Source organism: Misgurnus anguillicaudatus, chromosome 18 (assembly GCF_027580225.2).
Source record: "Misgurnus anguillicaudatus chromosome 18, ASM2758022v2, whole genome shotgun sequence".
Classification (NCBI taxonomy): domain Eukaryota; kingdom Metazoa; phylum Chordata; class Actinopteri; order Cypriniformes; family Cobitidae; genus Misgurnus; species Misgurnus anguillicaudatus.
Window position 1 is genome coordinate 26,608,320 of NC_073354.2, and position 12,759 is coordinate 26,621,078.

At 37.3% G+C, this 12,759-nt stretch overlaps 1 protein-coding gene across 1 annotated transcript; it reads right to left on the bottom strand.

The window, feature by feature from the left end:
- Positions 1-1,766: 1,766 nt before the first annotated feature.
- Positions 1,767-3,471, bottom strand: LOC141350293 (SCAN domain-containing protein 3-like). Its single transcript, XM_073855383.1, has 2 exons — positions 2,553-3,471; positions 1,767-2,479 (listed from the first exon to the last, which is right to left on the bottom strand). The coding sequence occupies exons 1-2, from the start codon at positions 3,469-3,471 to the stop codon at positions 1,767-1,769; spliced, it is 1,632 nt and encodes a 543-aa protein (XP_073711484.1).
- Between the last annotated feature and the right edge of the window lie 9,288 nt (positions 3,472-12,759).

Sequence of the window (12,759 nt, forward strand, 5' to 3'; positions counted from 1 at the left end):
TGACGAACTGGGGACTTCAATACTATTACGTCCGTTGCATTCTCTTCTCCTATTTTCTTACCATTTTCGCGTCGGTTTAGGGTTAGATTACGCAAAATTAAACAGTGTACGCGAAATTAAACAGTGTACGCGAAATTAAACAGTTGTCACCTGGCGTTGGGGTTAGAAACAGTTGTCACCTGGCGTTGGGGTTAGAGTTAGGTTTGGGTAGGGATGTCATTATGTAAATCTAACCCTAAACCGACGCGAAAATGGTAAGAAAATAGGAGAAGAGAATGCAACGGACGTAATAGTATTGAAGTCCCCAGTTCGTCAAAAAATGACGTGAAAGGTATACCCTCCGCGTCACATATTGACGAATGGTCAAGTGTCGTCAAATATTGACGACATGGCACGCAGGCTCATCTTCAGGCACAAATGATCCATCCAAAAAAGGTAGAAACCGGAGCAAGCTCCAATTTTCATCAGCATTACCCCCCAAAGTTTTTGTATTGGTAAAACTGTGTGACACTACATGTGGTTTGTTTGTCCTATCACCCCATTTGTAGGGAAACTTTAGAATGGCATTGTTTAGGTCAACTAATGTGAAAAACTTTTTAGATATAAGCACTTTTAAGCAAAGAGCTAGCTCTACTGGGATTAAGCCTTCAAAAATATCATGGGCAAGATCAGGGGGATAGCCAAAGATGACATGAAAATGAGACAGATTCTTTGTGAAGATGCATTCTCTTTTCACTACACAACAACTTACACCTGTCTCCTGAGCTTGTCTGACATGGGCCTGATGAAGTTGCTTGGTTCTTAAACTGAAAGCACCGGATGCAACAGAATATAGCTGAATATCATAACTATTTCCTGTGCAAAATCTGCAAAAGTATTCCACTGAAAAACTCTGCATAAATCCTGCAACACTGTGCGCCCCCAGGTTGTCAGCCACTACACTTAATATTGTACCTTTAAGTGACTCGCCTAACAGCGGTACAAAAACACCCACCTCCTCAAGAGCTTTCAGATCCTTTAGAACAGGGGTTCTTAACCTTTTTGATGTCGGGGCCGAAATTTTACAGTACAAAGTGGCCCAGGGCCCATTCAAATATTAGCACTGTATTGGTTTATTGATCTCACCCTTGGTTTGATTTTTATTCAATAAATAAATGAAATCCACTTGCAGTTTGCTGTTTATTATTCGTGTGTATGCAAACCTGCATATACAACAAGATGCCAAACACACAACAATTCATGGAACACATCAATCTGTATCAAGAACAAATTTAAAGGCTCATGTCAGCCATATTAACACAAAAATCAGTTAGAATTGACAAATTTTACTTACAAAAAATAGAAAATGTAAATAAAATAAATAAAAACAATAAAATGTGTTGCTAAAATAAATAAATTCTAAATAATATTTTTCAAATTAAATAAATAAGTTGTAAATGAAAATTGAAATAAAGTGCAAATTAAAAAAATATAGCTTTATAATCTGCAAAATAATAAAAAATAATTGTTTCAGCAGACTACATTTTTGCATGGCAGAACCTGAAACTGAACCTGAAGTTGCTCTTCATATAGGTTATAAATGAACAATAACAGTCACAACAGTCCAATATGAACAAGCTACAACTCCCTATTTATGTTCCCCCTCTTAATGAGACACTTGGGCCTGCTTTACAGACATTATCAGATCCAGCCTGGGTGGAATGGGGGAAAGGCTCACTCTCAGAGTAGCCTCCAGTGTTGCTTTGAGTCTGTTTCGGGCCTTGGTCTTAGTTGTGGCCAATGGAGAATCCTGATTCACACAGGTATGTAGTTGTGAATGGGAGGAGTAGTTTCACAGCCCTCAGTGCTAGACATGGGTACTCTTTTGAGACAGCAATCCAGAAGGAGCCCAGATCCTGTTTGCCCCACTGCAATTTTAAAGTACTGTCAGTGGCTACTTCCAGAAGCTGGGATTCCAGATGTGAGGGCAAAGCAACATCATTTTTAGTGGGATCCACAGAAAATGGGTCCGCAATCCACATGTGTCCCTCTCTGGGATCCTCAGGAAAGTAGTCATCAAATTTTTCTGCCAGTTGTGAGAGGTGCTGTGAGACTAAGTCACTAATATTCACCTGGGGGGAGTTTTCCAAAATGTCAGACAAAAGGGGAAACATGTCCATCCTTTTTTCCTGAGTCCTCTTAATCCACAAAGCAAGTTTCCTCTTAAAAGCTTCAACTTTATCTGCAACAAAAAATATGTTGCTATTTCTCCCTTGAAGTGAGACATTCAGCTGGTTCAACAGTGAAAAAATGTCACAGAGGTAGGCAAGTTTAGCTGTGAACTGTGCATTGGCATAATGATGTGCAAAAGGAGATTTTCTCTCAGTGAGAAAAGATAGGACCTCATTCCTCAGTTCAAACAAACGTTTGAGGACCAGTCCTCTTGAGAGCCATCTCACCTCACTGTGATAGAGCAGCTGGACATGATCTGCTTCCAAGCCTTCACAAAGTTTGGCAAAACATCTGGAGTTCACAGCATTATTTTTAATGAAGTTTATGGTTTTTACACTTACATCCATCACCTCGTGTAACTCTGGTGACATTTTTTTTGCTTTCACGGTGAAGAAAACAGTGTGTCCATTTAGCTTCTGGTGCACGATCAAGTATCTGCCTGACGACACCGTGATGCCTGCCTGTCATTGACGCTGCACCATCGCTGCACACCCCAACACAGTTCTGCCAGTCTAGGCCGTTCTCTTTGAAGTAGTTATCCATGTAGCGGAAACATTCCTGAGCCGTAGTCCGTGTGGGTAGCTCTCCACAAAACAGTATGTCTTCGTGCAAACTACTGTTCCAGCGATAGCGAACAAAAACCAGTAGCAGTGCGGCATTTGTGACGTCAGTTGACTCGTCTAGTTGTAAAGAGAAAAATGGGCTGCTTTTTATTTTTTCTAGCAACTGATTCTGTATGTCTGTGGCCATGTCCGTGATACGGTGACTAACCGTGTCGTTTGAGAGTGGGATGGTTAGCAGTTTTTTGGCAGCAGCCTCTCCGATCATCTCACGGCACATATCTACAGCGGCAGGTAAAACCAACTCCTCCGCTATTGTGAATGCTTTCTTAGTCTGTGCCACTCGTCTGGCTACGAGGTAGCTGGCTTTCAAAGCGCATTTAGAATTTCCAGTCAGTGACACGACAGACCTTTTCTGCATCTGAAGCCCATTTTCTTTTCTCTTGAAAAATTCCACCGACTTTCCCACAAGCGATGGATGTTTGGTTTCTAGATGCCGCTTTAGTTTTGAAGGCTTCAGTGCTTCGTTGGATAGCATTAGCCCACACTCCACACACTGGGCTCTCGGCTCTGCCTCGTCACCTCCATTCACAAATCCGTATTTAATGAAGTCAGGATTGTATTTGCGGCAAAATCTTGACTTTTGAGGCGGGTTCGCGCAACTTTGGTCTCTCCTTTTCCGCTTTAAAAACTTCTCCATAACTTTTGCTACATGCTACGGTTGACTGTCTTCTTCTGGTTATTAGTGCTTGTTAAACCACTGAGCCATTACTGCCACTAGCGGTGGGATGGTGTATTGTAACTGTCTCATTTATAACAGTGGTCATTCTGGTGGCTTCAATTGATAACTTATTTGGTCCCGCGGCCCTCACGGCCCACAGGTGAAAAACTTAAAGTTTTTTGCGGCCCTCCAGGTGGCGCTCGCGGCCCAAGTGTGGGCCGCGGCCCTATGGTTAAGAATAGGTGCTTTAGAAGAGGTTATCAAAACCATAGGTTTTAACATCCTCTGTTTTGCACAAAATAGACAAATAGATGGATGACAATGAGGAATGAGAACCTGGAGGCAAATTGGCTAACACCCAATAAACAGCACAAAGCTTATGCTTTTTTCGTGAGGTACCAAGGGGGTTACAGACTTCAAAGTCATCCACATAAAAATTTAGGATGATCCTTGGCCTTTCTCCAGCAAAAAATGTGTTCTCCTTGAATAGGGAACCATCTCTTGAGGACCTATACTGAAATGATATTCCAGAATGTGTGTCCACTTGACTTTGATGACCCTCGACAACTTTGTCAAGAATATCCCTTCTATTTAACAGCTGCTGTAAGGACTTCAAAATCGGGACATATTGGAAACTGCGGTTGTTTTTAGCATCAAGAATGTACTCCACTGGCTGTACAACACCAAAGTTCTCCTTGTAATACTGCTTACGCAGATATGCAGTACTTAATAGGACCTTTGCACAGGATTACCAGAACAAATTGCATCAACAGTTTCTCTAATTACACATTCATCAACAGAGATGTTTCTTTGATGAAAGATCTTACACACAACGTCACAAGACAATGGAACAGACGCAGAAACAACTAAATGATGGAGTCCCCCTAAGAACACATCAATAGCTGTGCTTGGCTCATGAACTAAATGCTCCAACTTTAGCAAAGCAGCAGCAAATCATTGCTCAATGAGTTTCTGTAAGTCTTCATTATCAGCGTGACTAGCTAAAGGGATGGCAGTATCTGGTTTTTCTACATGCTCTTCACTATTTTCCTCAGATTCATTCACAGATGCTATTGTAGTTTTAGCAACTCCTGGTTTAAAATCAACCTCAGATGCTGTTTACACTTGGCATTAACATGTGTTTTCGTCGATCGGATCACAAGTGGACGACGTTAATGCCAGGTGTAAACGGTGTTCAAAACGTTTTGAGCTTGTCCACTTTCGACCACTTTCAACCACATCCAGAGGTGGTCGAAACCACTTTCGATCGGATCGCTTTGGAGTTGCGGAACGCACATGTGGTTGAATGCGTTCAAACAGCCACACGCAACCGCCTTCTCTCCGCCCATTTATCTAATCTGAGGTATTAAACACAAGTTTTACGTCTTTTTTGACTTCTGGCGTGAACATTCGGTGAACAGCGCTATTTTTAGCCTTTCATTTATAAAACTAAGCGGCTGATCTCTGTAGTTTCGTTTTGAAAGCGTGTGAAAGTTGCGCGATCCTTTTTCATCAATTGCGGTTAAAATTCAAAGAAAGCTCTTACATACTCATGTACAAAACACTGTGCAGCATGTTTACTTGCTAAACAAGCAGTGCACTCCGACATAATATTAGTTTAGCGTCCATATAAACTCATAATTACTCCCGCTCGGGTTTGAATGACAGCAGAGAGACTCGCCCACCGTCTCACAGACCACCCCCTCATAGTATTCAGCACAGAAGCGGTCGAAAGTGGACAAAAGAGACGGATTTAAATACCAGGTGTAAACGTAATGTGTCTCTCTCGTCCACTTGTGATCCGATCGATGAAAACACATCTTAATACCAAGTGTAAACAGCCTCAAAGAGTGGTGGCAGTGTTTACGGTTTTTGTGTGATTTAAATGTACAATAAATATTTGTTTTAAAGTCACAGCCTATAAACATACAAGTAACCATCATTTCTTTTCAGATGCGAATTAATATGAGCAAAATAATCCCTCTCAGACAATAAATCATTACAAGCACAAACGTGGCAATTGAATACAGCACTCTCTTTGGAGGGAAACTGTGTAGAGTGAAATTTATTTTGGTGAACAATGAGGGCATTCCATGTCTTGAATTTGCATGGACTGTCTATGTGCATGGAAACTGAGCACTACGTCCAAAATGTGGATGCTTTAACTTATAATGATTTAAAAGCTTTGACCTACTTGAGACTGTTTCTGCACAACCCTTACATTTCCACATTCCCACAACCTAACCCTGTAACATATATGAACAGGTCATTAGGTACATTATAATGATTCGATCTGCAACTCAGATAAACAAAATAGTCTAATCTGGACTACCATCTAGACTATTACTAAACAATAAGTCGTTTTAAAAAGGTCACGTTCTTTATGATCCCATTTTTTTTCAAACGTAGTTAGTGTGTAATGTTGCTAGCATAAATAATACCTGTAAAATGATAAAGCTCAAAGTTCACTGCCAGGCGATATTTTTTCTTTAACAGAATTCGCCTATCAAAGCCTACAGCGAATGACCGGTTTGGACTACAGACCTGTCCTTAAAGTAAATTGTGTGGAAAATACCTTGTTTTTTAACACGTGAAACATGAACACGTTATATTGCACACTGTATAAACGCAATCAAAGCGTCAAAAACACAGAGAGAACGGGACCTTGAATGAATTTTTAATTATTTGAATGTGGTTCAAGACTACAACATTAGCATTATCAATCAAACATGAAAATTATCCATGACTTAACTATAGTAACAATAGTTATTGATTTTATTTGTGATAAAACCATAGCAGGGCTCAATAATAAGAACTGCCGATTACATTTAATTTGATCACATTTAGGGTCTGTACTTTTATTTGATATATTGTATGTTCATATATTTAAAAAATAAATTTTCTGGAAGGCATTTAACTTGTGAAAATCATAAAAAATGCTGGTGCTGGCCGGCAACTTCTTTAAAAAAGGAGGACAGATAAAGGGTAACACTTTACAATAACAGTACATGAATAATCATGTACTAATACGTAAATTAATAATCAGTTTAATATGAACTAATGATGAGTTAAGCTATTTACTAATCAATAACTAACCGTAACTATGTTATGAGTCATATGAATTCCTGCATGAATTACCCCCACCTTAACTACACATTAATACATGTTTGTTAGTTAATGCATTAATTAACACTTTGCGTACCCCATATCAAAAATGCTCTCTAGAAGAACGAAAATAACTTTTGTTTATGCAAAATTAGGTTTGTAACGCAAAACTGTTTATACATTTGCTCCTGCAGCTGAGCAAAAACATTGAATGGCACTGGATTTCTTGCAACATTTACAGTTAACCTTAATCATTAAATGTACAATTATGCATTAATAATTAAAATTAGTTCCACTGCTGCCATTAAGAGTGACAGACGCTATACTTTTTTAAATTTAAATCAGTGTTAGCCTACAGACGATGGTTATTGTGTGAACTGGCTCGTCTTATTATCAAAATGCACATAAAGTATCTGTCTTGTTCCTCTTTTAAGCCATTATTACCCCTTCCAAATGTCTGACCAATTTTCACATTTCCTCCTCTCCTTTAAAACCACCAAAAATTAGGATTTTGATGAGCTGAATTTGTATAAAATGTGTAATTGATAACTTTTTAACAGTGTTCCCCTCCAAGAGAAGTCATTGTGTAAGGCCTACACAATAATACATTAACAAGTCATTAATTTATGTTAGATTATGAGTAGTTAATGATGAGTTAATAATGATGTGCCTCCTCAAGTAAAGTCATGACCTAATCATTCCAAAACAAATCATGAATTTATGTTAGTGTGTAGTTAACGATGAGTTAGTAATGATGTCCCCCCTCAGGTGAAGTCATGACCTAATCATACCAAAACAAATCATGAGTAGCTTTGCATCTAAGTTTGCTGCAGATATAAGTTACCCAGTGGCGGAGGCAGAAAGTGTTTTTGATGGGTGGGCATCTATACATCTGCGGGGCAGAAAAATTCACATATTTGCGTTAATTGGGAGGATAAATTACTGTTTTTCCGTCAGTTTTGTACATTTTAAGATGGAATTACGTTATTCAATCTAACTGTATTACAATTGACCGTCTCTCAAACAGAAGGCTGCATCCTCCGGAGGTCGGATATGCAGGCTGCATACGTCATTAAGCCTAGTTTATTTCAGTTAAATAAGCATTACATTCGCAAGTCATAAGCATATTACAACGATTTACGATGAACTATTTAAGCATTAAGCATTTATTTAGCTAAACGCCCGTGGCTTACCTAAGCACTGGTTCTGAAACATAGAGAGGACCCAGAAGCAAAAAATTCAACACTGCTTTATTGAAAATCAACTTAAACAGTCCAGTCGGGCCGTCGAGTCCCGTGCCATCAAGAGCGAGTAAACTTAATGTTGCTGGTGTACACCGTTTTTATTTAGGAGTCTTTTCTTTACCGCAGTGATCCACGCATACACACGAATCTGCTACTCACTCAGTGCATCTAACCTACACTGTCAAAAATAAAGGTACGAAGCTGTCACTGGGGCAGTACCCTTTAAAAAAGGTCCTAATATGTACCATTTAGGTACAAATACCTTTAAAGGTACATTTTGGCAGTTCAAAGTACTAATATGCCCTCTTTGGGTACAAAGGTGTACCTTTTTGAAAGGGTACTGTCCCAGTGACAACTTTTGTACCTTTATTTCTGAGAGTGTACCGCGCGCTCTCTTCAAACCCGCCTCTTCCGCTCTAGTGTAATAATGGCCTCCCTTTCTGATGCCTTGTTGCTTTTAGTGCTTATCCTTGTTTATCTGTCTTCCGCAGGCTGTTTTTTTACCTATCAAGCTCATTCAGGACAACCAACCCTGTGACATCACAGCCTATGATACTGCAAGATGGTTTTGCACTTGCTTTGAAAACTAATTGAAACCTTCTTTATTTCTATTAAATATTTACATGTATAGTAGGTGTTTTTATATTTTTAAGAGAGTAGAAGTCCACTTACTGAACATTTAAACAAAACAAAATCTATACAAAATTTGTATACAAATTTTGGCAAGGCCAGTAAAAATCTTAATTACTGTAGAAAAAAAATCTTAGTGTTGAGCCCTGCATAGTAACCACAAATTTACCATGATCTCGACACAGTACACTGTAAAAAATCCAACTAATGAAATGTTGGACCGGCAAAAATATATAAGTTAAACCATTTTTTTTTTGAGCTAGTTGAGAAGACATATTATTTTAAGTCTAGATAAATATGTGTTTAAAATATTAAATGAATGGTTATTTTCAAATCCAGTCAACATTCAGAATGGCTATGTTGACTGAACTAATTAAGACAAATCAGGTAAATATGTGGACTTATGACAGCTATGTTTCCTGACAACAAAATGCTCATAATATTACTGTTATTTGGTCACAAAATGTAATTGTAAGAGTTGTTCATGCGTGAATGTATGTGCTTTAAGTTTAAATATGCGGTCGGTTAATAAAGATAGCGTCTATTTAAAAATGTGCTCGGACACTTTTGGACGGAGATGAGCTCCAGATGAGCTCCAGAAAATCACAGACACTTAAGCGCTCACACCCCGCACAGCGCAGCCTCGCCTCGGCAAGCGCATCAGAAATCGACTGCTGGCTCTGATATCTCTGTGGTGTTTAATCGTGATTTAATTCATTTTATTTTCTCATACTTAACAATGAAAGGGTTATGTTTTAAATCATATTTTAGGATTGCACTTGAATGATGTTTCATATCTTTTACATTTGTTATAACCGGACTGCATGCGAATTTGAACTTCAGAGCTGAAGGAGCGGGTGGAGAAATAGTCCCAATATCATAACAATCTTAAATAAAACTTCTAAATATACCCGTGTGTGTACCCTTGTGCGCGCGCGCTTGCGCGAGTATGTACAGTATGTGCGTGAGTTTTTAATTCAAAATGTCTTAACTTAACTCGGAAGGATCTGAATCACAGGTCATTTCATCTGAGATCATTCCGCATGTAACAGCCGGAATCACTCACTGTTTCCCACAACGACACAAGTCATCAGCCGTTTCCTCAAGGTCACGTCAGGTAAGTGTTTGTAAATAAATGTTAATTTTAGACTATATTAATTGGCAAAGACACAAATACTCGACGTTTTTGTAAACATATAAGTTATATAAAGGTATGTTATGTTATGTGTCCGAGTTAAAGTGTGTGTTATGTTATGTGTCCGAGTTAAAGTGGAGCTATTTTAGTTAAGATAATACCGGACAGGGTTTAGGACTCCGTCTTAATTATAATTGGGACATTTTTACAAACAAACCTTATAAAGTACAATACTGGCAGGCATTTTGAGACAAAACAATAGCACTCATATGTTAAGAGATGTCAGTATTTTAGTCAGTGAAAAGCCCTGTCCGAGAAAACCACCCAATAGTGTTTAATTCAATTACGTGTGATGTCTGAGGGAAATTTGGCAATTTTAGGGTATAAAATCTTTCACCGTCAAGCTTTATTATATTAAACATGTTATTTATGTATGTGTGTGTTTATAGTCCTCTGTTTATCAAACCAGAGCGGTGATGATGTGGAGAGGCAGACCAGAGGGCTGAAGAAAGTCTCCTAAATGGCCCTGCAGATGTTCTGACTGACTTTGGAGTGCCTTTTGGACTGTTTTATGCCCTCTATTTAGAGAAGACTTAATTCTGTATGTTCAGTCTGTATGATAATTGAATAAAGCTTTTGTTTTTATGTGACTGAAGTTAATTTGTTAGTTTATTTGTTAACAACACCAGCATAAATTATTTGATAAATAATTTAAAAAAGTTTCTTAAAAATTCCCAAATAATAAATATGAATTGAAATAACACATACAACATTGAGTAAATACTTAAGTTTTAATTGACAGTCTTTGCTGTAAGTTTTTAAAGATTCAACTGATTAAAACATTTTAGTTGAATGAACTATAAAGCTAGTTGAGCAAACATACTTTTTTATATTTGAGTCAAGTTTGGGCCAACTAAAAAACATCAATCCAGGAAACACTTTGGAGTCAGAAATTGAGTGAACGTAAAATTTCTGTGGAACTAGTTACTAAAAAATAATTCATTGAGCCAACAATTTATTTTTTACAGTGTAATGCTGGTTTAACCATGATATGCAAGCATGGTTAATGCGTTTTGCATAATGATGAAACCACTGTTTAAATAATTTGTTGTTGTGTATGCATGTATGTTCCTAAAAGGAGTACAAAATTCAATGAAATTACTTACCAATATAATGCATTTGAACAGATCTCATGCAAAGCTGATGCACCTATAAAAGAAAATATTCTGTCAGGTGAACTCAACGCATAGCCTTAAATTATTAATACCGCACATACACAAAGCAAAAATGAAATCATCAGTAATTTACCATACGTCACAATGTTGGACAAAATAACAAGTTTAAATAATTAGATGCTTTTATGAAAACATAAGCTTTGGGCACTTCACATCGATTTTCTTTCAGTTAACAGCATATCCACACCACTGATCTATATAAATGTCTTGGTTGCGCATAGGATGCTTAACTTAACAAGAGGTGAAGAAACTAGAGGAGTTCGACTGGACATATTGGTATGCCCACCCGGCAAAGGGCATCAAAATCATGATCCAAATTCACTTGGTTAACATCAGTCACACAGGATTAGTTTTTAAGATGTTTATTAAGGAGGTGCATGTATGTCATTTTTTCATTGGGATTAATCCATGGTCTGAAAAACGAGTACTATATTGATCAAGGGTTCAATATTTTTAACAGAAACCTCTAACAGCAAAAGCTGCGTGATGAAGTGAAACTAAAGGTTTAATAAACACAAACTGAAGCACTTTCTATGATGCAATCTACATAATATTAAGCCTTATATACAACATAAATGTATTATACAACATGCATCTACAGTATCTGCACAAAATGCAAGACTTAAACTAAGTTATGTACTGGACAGAAAGTTTAACTCCTATTGTGGGTGTGCACCATAACAGCGCGCTTCAAAAGACGGCCTGGAAAAAATGAGCGCGCCAACATATAAAATAACAAACTTTAGCACGCAGAAGACGTGATAGGTGAATCACCCTTTTTGCGCCTAAAAGTGGGTAGACGTGCATGACATGTCAACTGACATGTTAAACGTTTAATTTCCATCGCGACAACTTTACACAGGCAAATAAATATAACTTTATCATATAACATAAGGGACACATGCGTTTACTGATGTATAACTTTACACTTTGTTAAACACCAGATTAACTTACCTGTACTAATTTACAGGCAACCTGAGGAAAAATGTAAAGAAAAATACGTTTAAAGATATATTTTAAGGGAAATACATTTGTATTATAAAATACCAGTTTTCTTTATTAACCTGACTGACTGTTCTCCTTCACCAGTAACATTAAGCTACTTTTTACTTTAAAAAGTCATTTTAATTGGTGCCGTAAGGAAAAGGTAACCTTTTAAAGATATATATCACTTAAAAACGAACAAACATCAAGTTAAACTTACGTTTAAGCAAGCCGGTGTCCGCCTGAGAGATGACTTGCCACTGACTGAACCTTGAGGTATTTTTGGCGCAAATTTGCTTCCCGCCCAATAAGTGTCCTTCTCTTTTATGCTTTACTGCCACCTTCTGCTCAGGAGTGCACTGCTGTGCATGCAAACTCAATTGCATTGATTTAAGTTTGTAATTCAATCAGTTTAAATCAACGTGAGAAAAAAAGTCTACATTCAGCATTCAAAAAAATTTATAATTAAACCATAATTAAATAAATCATATTCACACAAGGAATATAAATGTTTTGTGTTGCATATACATATTTATTTTTTGTAATTTCAAAGACCCACAACTTTTTTTCAGTGTTCAAGTATAACAGATGCAGTAAAACATACCACCAATTTTCAATTTTCTTTCACACAATATATTACATTGTAACCCTATTTTAAACTCATTCCCCACCAGCCTTTTTTAAAAAGTTGCCCACCAAGCATTTTTTTTTAATTTTCACAAAAGTTTCACAAAATGCCTTTCAGGAAAATTTTCTTCTAAAAATATATAGACATACAACTATTTCAAATGAATGAACAAACCCTTTGCTTTCAAACAAACAAAAAACTGGAAAACCCGTTTCATCCTATGTATATTTTTTCTCTGCTTATAAACTCTTAAATATGGATATTTTTCTTCAAAAATATATTTTTTAGCAAAAAGCTGAAGTAATT

Excerpts from the sequence above, each read along its gene's own strand:
- LOC141350293 (XM_073855383.1), bottom strand. The coding sequence starts at position 3,471 with ATGGAGAAGTTTTTAAAGCGGAAAAGGAGAGACCAAAGTTGCGCGAAC. Across the intron at positions 2,480-2,552 it reads AGTTACACGAGGTGATGGAT|GCTTGGAAGCAGATCATGTC; the intron begins GTAAGTGTAAAA and ends AACTTTGTGAAG.